The 17,824-nt window shown below is 40.1% G+C and overlaps 1 protein-coding gene across 1 annotated transcript in view; it reads left to right on the top strand.

Annotated features, from left to right (window-relative positions):
* Positions 1-17,824, top strand: part of tcea2 (transcription elongation factor A (SII), 2) — a 62,115-nt gene that overhangs the window by 22,665 nt on the left and 21,626 nt on the right. Inside the window, exons 4-7 of the mRNA XM_072241486.1 lie at positions 3,815-3,902; positions 5,054-5,184; positions 11,401-11,457; positions 12,645-12,799. Coding sequence (XP_072097587.1) covers positions 3,815-3,902; positions 5,054-5,184; positions 11,401-11,457; positions 12,645-12,799 — 431 coding nt within the window. The remainder of the gene's footprint in view (positions 1-3,814; positions 3,903-5,053; positions 5,185-11,400; positions 11,458-12,644; positions 12,800-17,824) is intronic.

The following is a 17,824-nucleotide window of genomic DNA, read 5'->3' as shown; positions in this document are numbered from 1 at the left end:
CTGCATGAAGCAATTTTAAGAGAAAAGGTGGTCACACCAAATTTTGATTTAGTTTTTCTTTTACTGTCTACTGCTTTTTAGTAATTTATCTGATATTTAGAAACTTTTCATTTCATTATTTTTCAAACTATATTTGGTTTGCAGGATTTTTTTTTACATGTGCCTAAGGCTTGCACAGTACTGTAGGTGGTCAGAAGCAGATAGGAAAAGGTAAAGGGAAGCATTGTATTAAATTGTAGATAGCAAAATCAAATGGGGGGGGGGGGGGAGATCAGGTGGGAGAAAGACTAAAAACTGTAAAACTAAGTGCCAGAGTAGAACTCAGACCCTGAATGTACCTGAGTTTTATTGAATAAGATCTTAAGTTTATAATAGTTTTAGGAAACTAAACTAAAAGTGGCCAAAAGAATACACAATAATAACTATAGTTAAATTGATTTACTAGGACTAGCTTATGTGCAATTGTCCCAATGTAATTAGGGATTCTAGATAGGGTAAGTGATAGGTTGAAGAACTGTATCTTGGAGTGGTTGTCTATGCATATGAATTGAATTGACATTATTACTTGCATCCTTCAAATACAGGAGGAATAAAAATGTTTACATCTCCGTTCAAATGTGAAATTATAGCAATTCGTAATAAATATTATGTACAATGGGATAGTCAATATAACATAGAAATAAAGTAGTGGCAGCATGAATTAAGCAATCTGATGACCTGGTGGAAGAAGCTGTCCTGGAGCCTGTTGGTCCTGGCTTTCATGCTGCGGTACCATTTCCCAGATGGTAGCAGTTATAACAGTTTGTGGTTGGGGTAACTCGTGTCTCCAATGATCCTTCGGGCCCCTTTTCCACACCTGTCTTTGTAAGTGTCCTAAATAGTGGGAAGTTCGCATATATAGATGCGCTGGGCTGTCCGCACCACACTCTGCAGAGCCCTGCGATTGAGAGAAGTACAGTTCCCATACCAGGCAGTGATGCAGCCAGTCAATGCTCTCAATCGTGCCCCTATAGAAAGTTCTTAGAATTTGAGGGGCCCATACCAAACTTCTTCAACTGTCTGAGGTGAAAGAGGAGCTGTTGTGGCTTTTTCACCATACAGCGGGTATGTACAGACCACGTGAGATCCTCTGTGATATTTATGCCAAGGAACTTAAACCTGTTCACCATCTCAACTTCAGATCCATTGATGTCCATAGGGGTTAGCCTGTCTCTATTCCTCCTGTAGTCCACAACCAGCTCCTTTGTTTTTGTGACATTGGAGGAAAGGTTGTTTTCTTGACAGCACTGTGTCAGGGTGATGACTTCCTGTCTGGGCTGCCTCATTATTATTTGAGATTAGGCCAATCAGTGTAGTTTTATAAGCAAATTTAATTAGCAGATTGGAGCTGTGGGTGGCGATACAGTCATGGGTATACAGAGAGCAAAGGAGGGGGCTTAGTACCACAGCCCTGAGGGGGCTGTGTTGAGGGGCAGAGGTGAGGGAGCCCACTCTTACCACCTGCCGGCAATCTGACAAGAAGTCCAGGATCCAGCTACACAAAGCAAAGTGAAGACCGAGGTCTTTGAGCTTCTCGTTGAACCGGAGAGAATTATGGTGTTGAATGCTGAACTGTAGTCCAAGAACAGCATTCTCACATAAGCATCCTTCTTCTCCAGATGTGTAAGGACGGTGTGTAGAGCTGTGGCTATTGCATCATTTGTTGATCGGTTGTGTCTGGTGGAAGCAGAAGTTGGAAAGGAGGTTACAGTAACTAGTGCAATAGCTTTTTTGTTGAGGCATTGTTTCTAAGAGTAGGGTGTTTATGCCAGAACTGTAAACACTAATTATGTCTTAATAAAAGAGTAATGTGTACATTTCTGATTGCAGTTTTCCAAGAAAAATATGGTAGAACTAGGAATTGGAAGAAATTGGAGGATGTTGCCAAGGCTGAATAATTTTAGTTATGAGGAAAGGTTGGCTGGACGAGGATTGTTTTCTTTGAGATGGACACTTGGATATTTGCTTGGCTAGGATAAATGTGATGGGTGGAATGGCTGCCTTTTCCAGTAAATTTCTACAATTCTATAAATAGTAAACTTAAATATTGATGGTTGGATAATTTCTTTCCAAAGAATGCCTATTAAGGTTAGTGTTTTATTTCTAGCAGCTAAAGTGGATATTACCATGAGATGAATAATTGATCCTCTTGTAATATCTTAATTTAACAAACTATCACTTCAGACTTCTAAATATTAGATATTTCTAGATCCAGATTATTTAATTTTCACTTCTGCCATGTTGCTTGTTAATAAACTGGATTAATCTGCAGCAGGTCATATTACAAAAGTATTTATAATTGGCTAACTTGAGAGTTCACTGTGGTAAACATGAGACCAGTTGGAATACATTAAAGTTAGATATTCTAGTATTTATTTTAAAATAAAGTTTTCAAAGCTGTTTTTTTTTAGTGTGAGATAGGTTTGATTTTGAAGTGTAGATTTGTAAATCAAAACTTTTTATATGTCTGGTTGTTGATCTAGACTTAATGGGAATCAATTCTGACTGGTTGGCCATTTTATTTTAATAGACATGGGAAATTGAATATTTAATGTTACGTACCCCGTAACTGGGTTGCCAAACCAGCAGAAATGGATCACTCAGTTGGAGTCTGGATTACTGGAACTAAGAAGTTTTATTAAAGAAATAAGCAACACTATACTCTAATCAAAAGGATAATAAATGCAACAGTTCAGCAATGATATACACACATGTACACAGAACTAGGATAACAGGATCAATCAAGCTGTATCGTCGTCTAGGGGTAAATGACCAGTTTCAAAGTGACGCAAAGTTCAGTTCAATTGAGTTCAATTCAGTTCACAGTAATCACTGCCGTGGTGGTGGACAGTGGGGGGGAGGGGAGGAGAGAGAGAGCGAAAGCGAATGAATATTCAAAACGGCTTCCACACAGACCTTCGATATTCTTCGCAGTCAGCTTTCGGGCGAGCCCTTTGTAATGTCTTCTGAGGTCACCGACTGTGACCCCTCCGTTTCAGATACGATCGTTCCTCTGCAGTGAACCTGGCACCCAGGCAAGGGCGGACACACACCAGGTTTCCGCTGATCGTACCTTTCCACCCTGTGCGTCTATGGCTTGGTCCCGCGACCAGCCCTCCAAAACTCCCACTGACTTGTGGGAGGTGCACCGCTTCCAGGGTCTCGTTACCTCGTGGTGTCATGTGTGTTGCCTTAGCGAACCTGTCCCTTTTTATCCCCTTGCTGGGGTATCGCCTGTCCATCACACTTCAAACAGTTCAGGGTTCAAAAAGGAGCCGATCTTGACAGCTCTCAGACCGTGTCTCCTTCCGTTAAACTCTCCCGTCTCTTCATTAACATTTCCAAATGCTGCTCCATTGTCTTCCTTATCTCTCTTTCTCCTGAAGACAGGTGGCAGATCAACTGTTGATCCCACCGGTGCCAGCACAGGACAGTTAACATCTTAATCTATGTGTACTCTTTGTAACCCTCTTTCGTCACATTAAGTAAATACTTCCCTCAGAACTTCTAGCAAATTTATACAAATCTATTTCTGAATAGCTGCAAGTAGAAATATGTCATGTCTTTTAATCTGCTATATAGATCTACATCTGTTTAGGGTACAGATGTAGTGTAGGGTACAGATGTAGTGATGCAAACATTTGATTTTTTGACATGTTGAATGTAGGGTTGTGATCATCCCAAGTTCATTATGCCCAGAAATATTAAGTGGGTTGTATAATAGATTCAGAATCCAGTAATTGATTTTTTTTTCCCCTAAATCAATGCTTTGCAGATGGCCCAACAGGAGACAAAGATGCTGAGGATAAGAAAAAAGGATGTTCATCGTCCTCAAAAAACAGTTCAGATTCCACAGAGCAAAGGTCATTCCAGATATTTTGTTTTAAGTCCTTTAATACAGTTACATTAAATTAAACAATTGTTATTTTTTTTTCTATGGTCAGAATATGGTTAATTTCTGCTATCTGGAATATAAGTAACTGATCACAGTCTGTCTGATAAATGTTTTTCCATAGTTAGCTATTAGAAGTTTCAGTGGTAATAATTTGTAGCAGAGTAAATACTAAGTTAAGCTACAAAATTTCTAAATTTTGCTCTTTAATGTTGTCAGTTTATTTCTATTGGCTGGTCTCCAAGGATCTGATATTTCAGTGCTTCACCAAATTAAATGTGGCAGTAACTTATTTCCTTTACTCTGAACAGCACTTGTTGATCAATTAAAAGTGAAGATATCTGTCCTGATTTTCTTTGCATGAGCCAGTGTTTTAAACTTGGGGAAGGAAGGATGCATAGAGAGGGATAGAAATCATTGTTTCGGAGGATGATAGCAATTTCTAGTTTTTTTTTAAAATGTAGAATGGATAATATTTGTATAATTTTGAAAGTTTTTTTTAAATTCAGGAAGAAAATTATTTACAGGCTGTCCCTGGGTTATAAATGACTGACTTACAGATGCTCCTACATGCAGTTGTGCTCTTACAATACTATTGAATTCAAAAGTCCAATGTGCATAGAAATGTTCACCCTTATGGCAGAACTGGTTTCCTATATCTTATTAGTAATGGTACTTTCTTATCATTTGTGTGCGCTTTTCATGTTATTTGTTATAACATCATGCAGATATAATTACCACATTGAGTAAATCTGTGTGTATTTTAACTTGTGGACAAAACCAACTTATGTACATCTGTAAGAGCACACCACATTTGTTACCTGGGGCTGGCCTGTGATATGTAATCATTTTCTGTAAGAAGATAAAAGATTTCTATAGGTTGGATTTTAAATAATCTTGAAGGATGTTTATAAGCAGATCTACCATTTTTATTCAGCCCTTAGTCAACTCTTGTACATTTCGTATACTTGTGGTATAACATCCAAATGGATGGAGACTTTGATTTTTTTTTTGTGTGGGACTATTGAATTGAATAGGATTTTATTCTATAAATTGTTAGTAGTTTTGCACATTTTTTTGACAAAGAATATTTATCAAATGAATGTCCTCTCTCTTTTATAGCTCCTGTAAGAAACCAGAACCAAGGACACCTACGACTCCAAAGATGACAACGTTTCCACCAGTTCCTGTTACCAGTGATACTGTCCGTAACAAATGTAGAGAATTGTTGTCAGCTGCTCTCCAAACAGACAGTGAGTAAATATTTAGAGCAACCAAGTTCTGTGACCAAGCTCATTGAAGCTATAGCAGTTAGGATTGATAAAGGAGACCTCTGAATATAGTGCACATTAAATCTATGGCATGCTTGGGAAAAATGACGTTTCCAGACCTGCGTATTCTTAAGACCATTGGGTGTAATTAATATATTGAAATTGGAATTAAAATGAAATTAATATTATACTGTATTAATTTTCTATTGAACTGAGGAAACTTAAAGGGACTGCAGGAACTAAGTCCCCAATAAGTTGAAGGGAAACATGGCAAACACCTGGTGTATGATCTGCTGAACTGTTGGGATTCCTGAAAATTTGGATAGCAGATTATTGGAGTTTTACAGTACTTTAATATCCCGTGGTCATTAATTAAGTTTTGTAGGTTGAGGGTAATATATTAACATGGATAAAAGGTTTTTATCAAGTGTAGAACTAAGGATAAAAATCTGTAACTAGTAATGAGGCTCGGGAATTAGTGCAGGGGCATTTTGGGGGGGGTTGACGATCGGGATGCTGTTCTTTTCTGTACAGGGGACTGGGGTTTAATGTTTCTCTGAACGACTTCCATGTTCCTTGTTTCATGGCTATTTGAAGAAATACACATCTCAGTTGTATATGGATACATGATTTGATTTTTAAAAAATCAATTCTAAAATCTGCAGACAAATCATTGCAGACTCCACGTTGTCAACACCATTCACATCAGAAACTGGAAAAGGAAATACAATTCTGTATGATCGTGAAATATACTTAACATGCCAACGAGGTCAAGGGTGACATTCTTTTGTGTGCAGTTCAAATTCCTTTGTGTGCTTGTAGCAAAAGATGTGCGCACACACACTTTAAGGGAAATATTGGTGGTGAATAATAAGACTTAAGGTAGTTTAAATGAGGTTCATAAAATCTTAATTACTAGAAGAAATGGAAACATTATGATCGGAAGAAATGAGGTGCATTAAAATCTAAAAGTAGTGAAGCTTACTCTTAGTTTTCTTCGTACAATGTAGAAGGCTACAGACTTGGGTAGGAGTGGGTTAGAAAGTTAAAGTGATGGGCAGATGTAAATTTGGGATCATCTTTGTAGGCTGATAGAAGGTTATTCAAGTTGGGGATTCTGCAGTGAAGTGGAATGCAGACCATTTTGTGAGCAATAAGTATTGTGTACGAAACTGTAAGTAGTGCAAATCTCTGCCTCACCTGGAAAGTATGTTTATGACCTGGCAGCTAGCAAGCAGGGAGATAAAAATGCAGCTTTGAAGAGGAGTAAGTATTGGTAGAGATGGAGAAGTTGACTGGAGTGCCCTGGAGGAACACTACCTTTAGAATGCTAGAAAGGAAATATATGCCTGGTTGCGGCACTACCATGAAAGGGAATGAAATTAGAGAATCATGCATTGAATATGGAGGCTGGTGGGTGGTAGAATGTAATCGAGAAATTCTGTCCACATTGGTGGTCGGAGGAGGAGAAGTTGAGTGAGGAGTGAAGTTTGAATTGAATTTAAATTATTTCTTCCATCCTTTGCATACATGAGGAGTAAGAATCTTTACGTTGCATCTCCCTCTGAATGTGCAATGTGCAAATTATTGTAATTTGTAATAAATAGTATGTACAGTAAGATGTACAACAGAATGATCAATATAGCTTAGAAATACAATTGTGTCAGCATGAATTAATCAGTCTGATGGCCTGATGGAAGAAGCTGTCCCGGAGTCTGTTCTAGTCCTGGCTTTAATGCTGTGGTGCTGTTTTCCAGATGGTAGCAGCTAGAACAGTTTGTGGTTGGGGTGACTCGGGTCCCCAATGATCTTTCAGGCACTTTCTGCGCACTGGTCTCTGTACATGTCCTGAATAGAGGGAAGTTCACATCTAGAGATGTGCTGGGCTGTCTGCACCACTCTGCAGGATGCTGTGATTGAGGGAAGTACAGTTCCATACCAAGCAGTGCTACAGCCAGTTAGGATGCTCCCAATAGTGCCCCTGTAGAAAGTCCATAGGATTTGGGGATTCACGCCGAACTACTTCAACCATCTGAAGTGAAAGAGGTGCTGTTGTGTTTTTTTCCATCACACAGCCGGTATGTACAGACTAAGTGAGGTCCTCAGTAATGTGTACTGAGGAACTTGGAATTGTTTACCCTCTCAACCCCAGATCCATTGATGTCAATAGAGGTGAGCCTGTATCCATTCCTCCTGTAGTCCATAACCAGTTCCTTTGTTTTTGTGACATTGAGGGAGAAATTGTTTTCTTGACAACATTGTCAGGGTGATGACTTCTCTGTTGGCTGCCTTGCTGGTATTTGCGATGAGGCCAATCAATGTAGTATCATCTGCACATTTAATTAGCAGCTTGGAGTTATGGCTGGTGACAGTCATTGGTGTACAGAGAGTAAAGGAGTGGGCTTAGGGGCACAGTCCTGGGTGGCTCCTGTGTTGAGGATCAGAGGGGCAGAGGTGAGGGAGCCCACACTTGCTACCTGCCAGAGATCTAACAGGAAGTCCAGGATCCAGCTGCACAAGGTGGGGTGAAGGCCGAGGTCTCTGAGCTTCTTGTCAAGCCTGGAGGGAATTACGGTGTTGAATGCTGAACCATAGTCCAAGAACAGCATTCTCACATAAGTATCCCTCTTCTCCAGTTGTGCAAGGACGGTTTGAAGAGCTGTGATGTCGTCCAGTTGTGGAAGTGGAACAGATGTTTGATAATTTGATCTCCTGCAGAGTAGGGGAAGCTATGGTTGAAGAGAGTGGGCCTATTAGAAGCACTGTGTAAGATGTCAGGTTTGGACAACGAGTAGTCTTGGGCAGTGTCTCACCAGTTGCCAAGCTGTTCTTGGAACTTGGCTGGTCACTTGTGCAAGGATTGTGATGGGAACTGCTGGTTATCCAGTGGATGACTGTTCCTGAAAATGACAACCTTGGAGATAGCAAATGCTTGTCCCTCAAAGATAGAATCATTCAATGCGGATTCTGAATTTTTAAAATTTTGCTTAGAATTTGGAAAAACTACTTTTGTGACTGTTGGAAAGGACATGATTGGAGATGGTTTTGAATATTTGTTGATACATCTGATAAGTTGTAAAAAGTAGGACAATCATAAGACTTTAAGATTTAGGAGCAGAAGTAGGCCTTTCGGCCCATCAAGTCTGCTCCGTCATTCAATCATGGGCTGATCCACTTCATCTAGTCATCCCCACTCCCTGCTTTCACCCCATACCCTTTGATGCCCTGGCTATTCAAAAATCTATCTATCTCTGCCTTAAATACACCCAATGACTTGGCCTCCACAGCCACTTGTGGCAACAAATTCCACAGATTTAACCACCCTCTGACTAAAGTATTTTCAACGCATCTCAGTTCTAAAAAGACGTCCTTCAATCCTGAAGTCGTGCTGTCTTGTCCTAGAATCCCCTACCATGCAAAATAACTTGCCATATATTTTCTGTTCAGTCCTTTTTACATTTGGTATGTTTCTTGAGATCCCCCCCTCATTCTCCTAAACTCCAGGGAATACGGCCCAAGAGCTGCCAGACATTCCTCATACCGTAACCCTCTCATTCCTGGAATCACTCTTGTGAATCTTCTCTGAACCCTCTCCCATGTCAGTGTATCCTTTCTAAAATAAGGAGCCCAAAATTGCACACAATACTCCAAGTGTGGTGTTACGAGTGCCTTATAGAGCCTCAACATCACATCCCTGCTCTTATATTCTATACCTCTAGAAATGAATGCCAACATTGCATTCGCCTTCTTCACAACGACGTGGAGGTTGTCCTTTAGGGTATCTTGCACAAGGACTCCCAAGTCTCTTTGCATCTCTGCATTTGAATTCTCTCCCCATCTAAATAATAGTCTGCCCGTTTATTTCATCCACGAAAGTACATTTCCATACACTTTCCAACATTGTATTTCATTTGCCACTTCTTTGCCCATTCCCCTAAACTATCTGAGTCTCTTTGCAGGCTCTCTGTTTCCTCAACACTACCCGCTCCTCCACCTGTCTGTGTATCATAGTGTTTATTACAAAGTGAGGTTTATGAAATGTTTGATTTGATAAATTTATGAAGTGTGTATGCTCTAATCAATATTGGATAAATTTGAGAGAATGGAACTGTACTAAAATTCGACACATTGATTTGCTTGTTGAGAAAAGTAAGCTATGTGGGAAAAAAATAAGTCGGCATTGAGGGAAATCACAAGAATGATGTTTTGGAATTTGGACTTGCTGAACACTAGTTGCCACTAAAGGACTAGCAGTGTTGGATTTCAGTGCAGGTTGTGATTTGTAGGTTAGATCCATGTGTATGCTCTTCCTTAAGTGAGCTGAAAGTTAACACAGTACATCCAGAACCTGCTGAAGGGTCTCAGCCCGAAACGTCAACTGTACTCTTTCCATAGATGCTACCTGGCCTGCTGAGTTCCTCCAGCATTTTGTGTGTGTTGCTTAGATTTCCAGCATCTACAGATTTTCTTTTGTTTGTGAGTACATCCAGTCCTGAAGAAGGGACTCGGTCTGAAATATCGACTGTTTATTCATTTCCATTGATGCTGTTCCTCTCGCATTTTTGTGTGTTACTGAAAGTTAAGTGATAGTTTTGAGGATGGAGAGAGAAAGAAATAAGGCTGTGTTTGAAAATTGAATGGATGTGGAGCAGAGCATCAATAGTGGCTACATTGGTGATTTTGATAAAAATGAGATGTAAAGCTTGTTCATATTTTATAGTGTATTTATGTACTTGATAGTCTCACAAATGTATATTGTACCCAATAAACTTCTATAGTGTAGTTAGTTCAGTAACTGAGAAATAATGTGGCTACTAAACTGTGTAGAGCAGGCTCCCACAAGCAACTACAGTCGGCCCTCCTTATCCGCGGTTTCTGCATGCGCGGATTCAACCAACTGCGGATCGGGAAGACCCGGAAGTTCTCTCTCCAGCACTCGTTGTTTGAGCATTGTTCGCCTCGCGTCTCATTCGGTCGCTAATTTGTTTCTGTGAAAAAATAGCTCCTAAAAAGCAATTAAGTGGTCAAAGCAACTCAAGAATTTAAAGATCACTGGAGAATCGGGATCAGCTGATGCCGAGGCAGCATCAGCGTTCCCAGAGGAGCTACGATGGTTGCGTCTGTACTGAACATGTACAGACTTCTTTCTCTTGTCATTATTCCCTAAACAATACAGTATAACAACTATTTTACATAGCATTTACATTGTATTAGGTATTATAAGTAATCTAGAGATGATTTAAAGCATAGGTTATATGCAAATACTACACCATTTTATATAAGGGACTTGAGCATCCGCATTGTTTGGTATCCGCAGGGGGGTCCCAGAACCAATCTTCTGCGGATAAGGAGGGCCGACTGTATGTGATAATGTACAGGCAACATTCTGTGGTATTGTTTTAGAGGTAAGAAATGGCTAGGGTGTTGATGATTGCTCTCCTGCTCTTCAAAATTTTCCACTTCAGAGTGTCTGTTTAATAGACATTGAAAGAGCACTTGAGGAAAGTTCAGCATTTTGAAAATGCAGATTAGTCAGACTGTCAATACATAATGAGTGTAGCTAATTTGCACAGTTAAATGAAATATAGAAGGAAATTGTAATGCGAGCAAGTGATCAAGTAAGCTATTTCAGATGGAAGCTTTTATAGACAGTTGTTCATTGTTGCAAATTGCTGTTGAGCCTTCATTTTTAAACTGCTCAGTGTTTACATGAAAACTCAGCTGCTGCTTTATGTATTTGGTTTAGCAAAAAACTTGAACTGATGAAAGAAAAGGCAGACTAAGTGAACAACATTCTATTGGTCAACATGGCTGGCAATAATAATATAAATGGCTGCACTTTGAAATTTAAACAGAAAATATTAGCAATATCGAGTAGTTTGGGTAGCATCAATGGAGAAAGGAACAGCTACTGTTTCAGATCACTAACCTTTCATGCAGAGTGAAATTTTGATCAAAGCTAAATTTTGGAAACATTTAGTGAAATATTTAAAATATTGAAACAGCTTAATTTGAATCATTAGATGTGAAGTTGACTTGGGGTTACTGTATGTAGGACAATATAAATGAATGCTGTTAAAGAAAACAAGCACATAATCTCGATGGTCGGCACTTTTGCACTTGCTTGATTCTGTGTATTTACTGCTGAAGTAGGTATATTTGATGTACCCGATTTCTGAATTTCTGTTTTGATTGCAGATGATTATGTGGCAATAGGAACTGACTGTGATCATATGGCAGCACAGATTGAAGAAAATATCCTTTTCATAAGTGATGTACCCATATCCTTGAGCTTTTCTCCAAGAAGTATGTGTATTGCATGGGTGTTCAACTGGCATTATAACAATCTACACTTCTACTTCTGTAGTTGCCATGAAGCCACAGCTCAGAACTGCCCATAATTAGGCATTAATTGAGATTGACTCTTTCACTGATTATACAAATTTTAATTTAATATGTGAACCGATGACATTAACACCTCAGTGAAAACTGATATTTTTGCATTTCAGCAAAGAGAACTTCACTATAGTGCCATTGGGTGTTCGACATGCAATATCAATATTGTATTATGTACATCAAAATTAACAATGAATTTTAATATTGCATGGAAATTTGGTTTACTTTACAACAGCCAATTGATGATCCATTTTGACCCAATGAAGATGCATACACTCTGGCTTCCAATAATATATGTAGAAACATAGAAAACCTACAGCACAATACAGGCCCTTTGGCCCATGATGCTGTGCCAAATTACTTCAGAAATTACCTAGGGTTACCCATAACCCTCTACTTTTCTAAGCTCCGTGTACCTGCCCAGGAGTATCTTAAAAGACCCAATTGTATCTGCCTCCACCACCGTCACCGGCAGCCCATTCCACGAACTCGCCACTCTCTGCGTAAAACAAAAACAGCTTACTCCTGAAATCTCCTCTGTACCTACTTCCTAGCACCTTAAAGCTGTGCCCTCGTGTTAGCCATTTCAGCCCTGGGAAAAAGCCTGTGACCATCCACACGATCAATGCCTCATCCACACGATCAATGCGGATTGCCTCTTTAAATGTAGGCATGATCATCTGATTGGAGAATAGAGTGCCATTGCAATAATTTTATCCAATCACTGTTCAGTATAAAAACTAAAAATATGATTGCTTAATATCAGCTTAACAGTTGGGGTTGGTGATGGAAGCTAAAGGAATTTTAATTTCAGGAAAATATTTCGGCATCTATGGAAAGAGTAAACAGTCGACATTTTAGGCTGACATTTTCAGTCCTAGTGAACAGCCTCAGCCGGAACTGTCAAACTTTTATCCATAGATTCTGCCTGGTCTGCTGAGTTCTTCCAGCATCTTGTGTGTGCTTCTTTTGAGATTTAGCACTTTACAGTAACTTTTTAAAGAAGATAGCAGTTTTTGATTATGGTTCTTTAATTTAATTGATACTTGTATTCCAAGAAATGGGCAATACAGATATGAAGTACAAAAACAGAGTGAGAAGCAGGATAGCTAACCTAAAAGACACAAAGAACCCTAATTTAAGGAAGAATGTTCTCTGCGGAAATATTTCAGTAGAGCAGATTGCACGAATGACTGCTGAGGTAAGCCTATACTGTTGCTATAATTGCTTGAATTGTTTTTACCGTATATTTTTTTTCTTGACGTAGGAAATGCTAAATTACCTACACAGATTCAAATTAAGAATATTTGCAATAAATTTTGCTATGCTTTCTGATCTACTGTCATGTATAATCATGATATTGTTCTGTTTTATCCAACTCAAGTTTAGAGTTCTGTTATAGTAATGAGACTTGTTATATTTAAACTTGAATCATATGCCCACTAGGTGTTGCTGGTGCACTAAAAATCATATGCTATCAGTGGTTTCTTAATTGTTATTTATTGGATTTTGCTGCTGTAATGTGACTAGATTATAGGAATTTGAGGATAAGTCATTTGCAAATTGAAATGAATGTTATGTGTTTTCATTTTCATGTTGTAAATGATTTAAGTCACTAGAGCAAACACATGTATAAAAAAAACTATAAATTTTATAAAAATACAGGTGACCTCAATGTGATGGGTGTATGGATAACAGAAATTCACCCTTGCAGAATTCACAAATCACAACCAAAAAATTTGTGGTACAGAATCAAATTCACTCTCATGGAATTTATATGGGGGCAAAATAAATTATTTTTCCATGTGTTTTTCTTGACACATGCACAAAGGCTTCTTGTTATGGTCTTCTGGAAATGAAGCCCCCTTTAATGTGGGGAGGTCACCTTGTAAGTTTTCATGAAAAGTATAGTGTATCAATGCGTTTTTTTTTCTTTGAATGAATTTTACAGCAGACCAGGTGGAATTATGATATTGTAGCCATTTATGAGACTTGGTTGCAGGGGGTGGGGGGGTGCAGGACTGGACTGTTATTTTAGACTTAATAGAGCAGCAGGAATTAAAGGGGGAGAGGTGGATTTATTAGGTAAAATGTCACGGCAGTGCTCAGTCAGGACAGACTAGAGAACTAATGTAGTGAGGCTTTATGGATGGAACTGAGGAATAAGGAAGCTATGACTACATTGATGGGGCTTTATTATAGATCACTCTACAGTCCACGGGATTTAGAGGAACAAATTTATAAAGAGATCAGACTGTTGCAAATAACATTTGAGGTTGTTAATATAGGTGATTTTAACTTTCCACATATTGACTGGGACTCTCGTACTGTCAAATGACTAGATGGCATAGAGTTTGTCAAATGTATTTGCCAAGTTTACTTAATCAGTACATAGAAGTCTCAACTAGAGAGATTGCGATACTTGATCTAGGGAATAAAACAGGGCAGATGACAATGTTTGTATATGAGAACATTTTGCATCTAGTGATCGTAATGCCAAGGTAATTATAGAAAAGGAATTGTGTGGTTGTTGGCTGAGATTCTAAGCTGGAGATAGGATCTGGGTTGGGACAGGCTATTTTCTGGCAAAGGTGATAGAGTAAATTAGAGTGAAATTTTGAGAGTGCAAATCTTGCATGTGTCTGTCAGAATAAAAAGCCAAGGATAACAGGTTTAGAAAACCTAGTTTTCAAGAGATATTGAGGCCCTGGTCAAGAAAAAAAGAGGTGCACAGCAGGTATAGACCTGCAGGTATAGATAGGAACAAATGAGGTACTTGAATAGTATAAGAAATACAAGAAGACACATAAAAAAAAATATGGAGAGTTGAAAGAAGGCAGGAGTTTGCTCCATCAGACAAGGTGAAGGAGAATCCTAAGGGCTTCCACGGATATGTTAAGAGCAAAAGGATTGCAGGGCACAAAATTGGTCCTCAGGAAGAGCAGCATGGAAATCTGTGAGTGGAGCCAAAAGAGATGGGGAGATCTTCGGTGGCTATTTTGTATCTGTACTTGCTAGGGAGACAGACACAGAGTCTATAGAAGTGTTTGGTGTTTTGAGGCAAATCAGGATGGACAGGTCCCTAGGGCCTGACAAGGTCTTCCCTTGGACCCTGTGGGAGACCACTTGGAGGGGCCTCGAGCAGAGATATGTAAATCTTGCTTAGCGACAAGTGAGGTACTGGAGAATTGGAGGAAACTAATGTTGTTCTGCTGTTTAAGAAAGGCTATAGGAATAAAACAGGAAATTAAAGGTAAGCGAGCCTGACATTAGTCGTGGGAAAGTTATTGAAAGGTATTTTAAGGCACCAGATATATGAGTATTTGGATAGACAGATTGATTTGGGACAGTCAGCTTGGCTTTGTGTGTGGTAAGTTGTGTGTAACTAGTCTTTGAGTTTTTTAAGATAATTACCAGGAATTTTGATGAAGGCAAGGCAGTGGATGTTGTCTACAGGGACTTCAGCAAACCATTTGACAAGGTCCCGCATGAAAGATTAGTCAGTAAGGTTTGGTCGTGAGCCATTCAAGATGAGGTAGTAAATTGCGTTAGATATTGGCTTTGTGGTAGAAGCCAGAGAGTAGATGGCTGCCTCTCTAACTGGAGGCCTGTGACTAGTGGAGTGCTGCAAGGATCCGGTGTTGGTTGTCATCTATATCAACGAAATGGATGACAACTAGATTAGCAAATTTGCAGATGACACCAAAATTGGAGGTGTGGTGGACAGCGAGGAAGACTATCAAAGCTTGCAGTGAGATTTGGTCCAGCTGGAAAAGTGGACTAAAAAATTTCAGATGGAATTTAATGCAGGCATGTGCAAGGTGTTGCACTTTGGTCGGACCAACCAGGGTAGCTCTTACACAGTGAGCAATTGGGCACTGAAGAGTGGTAGAACAAAGAGATCTAGGAATACAGGTCCATAATTCATTGAAAATGGTGTCACAGTTAGATAGGATCAATAGAACATTGAGGGGTAGAGGTGGGATCAATGCAAGCAGGCTTTTTCCACTAATGTTGGGTGAGACTAGAATTATGAGGTCATGGGTTGAGGGTGAAAGTTGAAATGTGTAAGGGGAACATGAGGGGAAACTACTTCTGTCAGGGTGGTGAGAATGGGCAACGAGCTGCTAGCATAAGTGGTGGATACGATTTCAATTTAAGAAATGTTTGGTTAGGTACATGGATTGGATGAATATGGGGTGCTATGGTCCAGGTGTAGGGTGATAGGTAAGAACAAGAGGAACTCTATCATTGTTAAGGTGGCGGGAAGTTGGAGTGAGCACGGATATCTAAGAAATGGAGGAGATGCAGGTGAGGGCAGTGTCAGTGGTGGAGGAAGGGAAACTCCATTCTTTGAAGAAGGAAGATATCTCCAATGTCCTGGAAAGGGAACCCTCATCCTGCGGAGATGAAGGAACTGAGAAAAGGGAAAAGCATTTTTATAGGAGACAGGGTGGGACAAGGTATAGTCAAGATAGCTGTGGGAATTGGTAGGTTTATGAAAGATGTCGGTCGACAGTTTGGATTCAGAGATGGAGATGGGGAGAGAGGTGTCAGAAATGTAGCAAGTGAATTTAAGGACATGTTGGAAGTTGGAGGCAAATTGATGAAATTGGCAAGCTCAGCATGGCTGCAGGAGGCAGCACCAGTGCAGTTAATCAATATACCGGAGGAAGAGTTGTGGAAAATTAGCATGGAAGACTTGGAATGTGGACTGTTCTATGTAACTATTGGAAAGGCAGGTGTTGTTGGGGCCCATGTGGGTGCCTGTGGCTACCCCTTGAGTCTGGAGAATGTTAGAGGAGCCAAAGGGGAAGTTGTTGAGGGTGAGGACCAGTTCTGCCAGATGGAGGAGGGTGGTGGTGGAAGACGGAAAATGGTTGGGTCTTTTATTGAGAAAGAAATGGAAAGCTTTAAGACCTTCTTGATGGGGGATAGAAGTGTATAGGGACTGGACAAGGTGAAAATGAGGCGGTCAGGGCGAGGGAATTGAAAGTTACTGAGGAGATCAACAGCATGAGAAGTGTTGTGGATATAGGTGAGAAGGGACTGAAAGTAGATAGAATGAAGTCGAGGTATGAGGACATGATTCCAGTGGGGCAGGAGCAGGTAGAGACAGTGGGCCTATCCGGACTGTCAAGATTGTGGATCTTGGGTAGGAGGTAGAAGTGAGCAGTGCAGGGTAAGGGAACTTAGTTTGGTGGCAGTGGATGAGAGCTCTCCCGCGTTGATGAGGTTAGTGATGGTTTTGGAGACAGTTTTCTGATGGTCCAGAGTGGGGTCTTCTTTAAGGGGTAGGTAAGAGGAGGTGTCTGAGAGTTGCTGCCTGGCCTCAGCAAGGTAGAGGTCAGTCCAGCACAACTACAACAAACCCCCATTGTCTGCCAGTTTGATGGTAAGGTTGGGATTGGTGCGGAGAGAGTGGAGAGTAGTGCGCTTGGAGGGGCTAGGTTTTGAGGAGGAGAGAGCAATGCTGAAGTTGAGCTGGTTGATGTCTTGTCAGCATTAAAAATGAAAAGATCCAGGGCAGTCGGATAACCAACATGGGGGTGTCCAAAAAGTGGAGGAGTGTTGGAGATAGGAGAAAGGATCATCGGTGCAGGGCTGGGAATTTTTTGCCAAAGAAGTGGGCTTGGAGACGGCAATGGAAGAAACGCTTGATGTCATGGCAGGCATGGAACATATAGAGCCCACACAATGTCAGATGTTAAATTAGAAGGTGGCTTAAATACTCAGATGAGAATTAAATTAACTAGCTACTTCTAGCTCTAAATTACACAAAGAAGAAGAATATAATTACATTTGTTATTTTCTTCAGTTTTTAGTACTTAGTTTTCCCAAGGTCATCAGAGGCCATTTAAATTGTGCCCTGCACCCCAAGGCACAATGCAAAATATAGGGTGACATTTAACTACAGTTTTGAGGGACCACTGCTTTGTTGGATGCGAGGTACAATCTAGTTTAGCTTTGATTGATATAAGTGGTCCTGTGGTATTCCTTGAAGTAATAAGATTGCTTTTTCGGTGTCCTAGATAACGTGCACTCCTCATTGATTCTCATTGACATTTTATTCATTGCTGTTCGTGAAATTTTATTGCATAGTACTTGTGTTGTAGAATTATGTTATAAGACAGGGGTGTCAAACGCATTTTAGGTCACGGGCCGGATTGGGCAAAATGCGACTTCATGTGGGCCGCATCAGCTGTGCACGTGTGAATGCATGTGC

The sequence above is a fragment of the Mobula birostris genome, chromosome 2, assembly GCF_030028105.1.
Source record: "Mobula birostris isolate sMobBir1 chromosome 2, sMobBir1.hap1, whole genome shotgun sequence".
Taxonomy (NCBI): Eukaryota; Metazoa; Chordata; class Chondrichthyes; order Myliobatiformes; family Myliobatidae; genus Mobula; species Mobula birostris.
The sequence above is the reverse complement of the archived record's forward strand: the minus strand, read 5'-3'. Positions and strand labels throughout refer to the sequence as shown.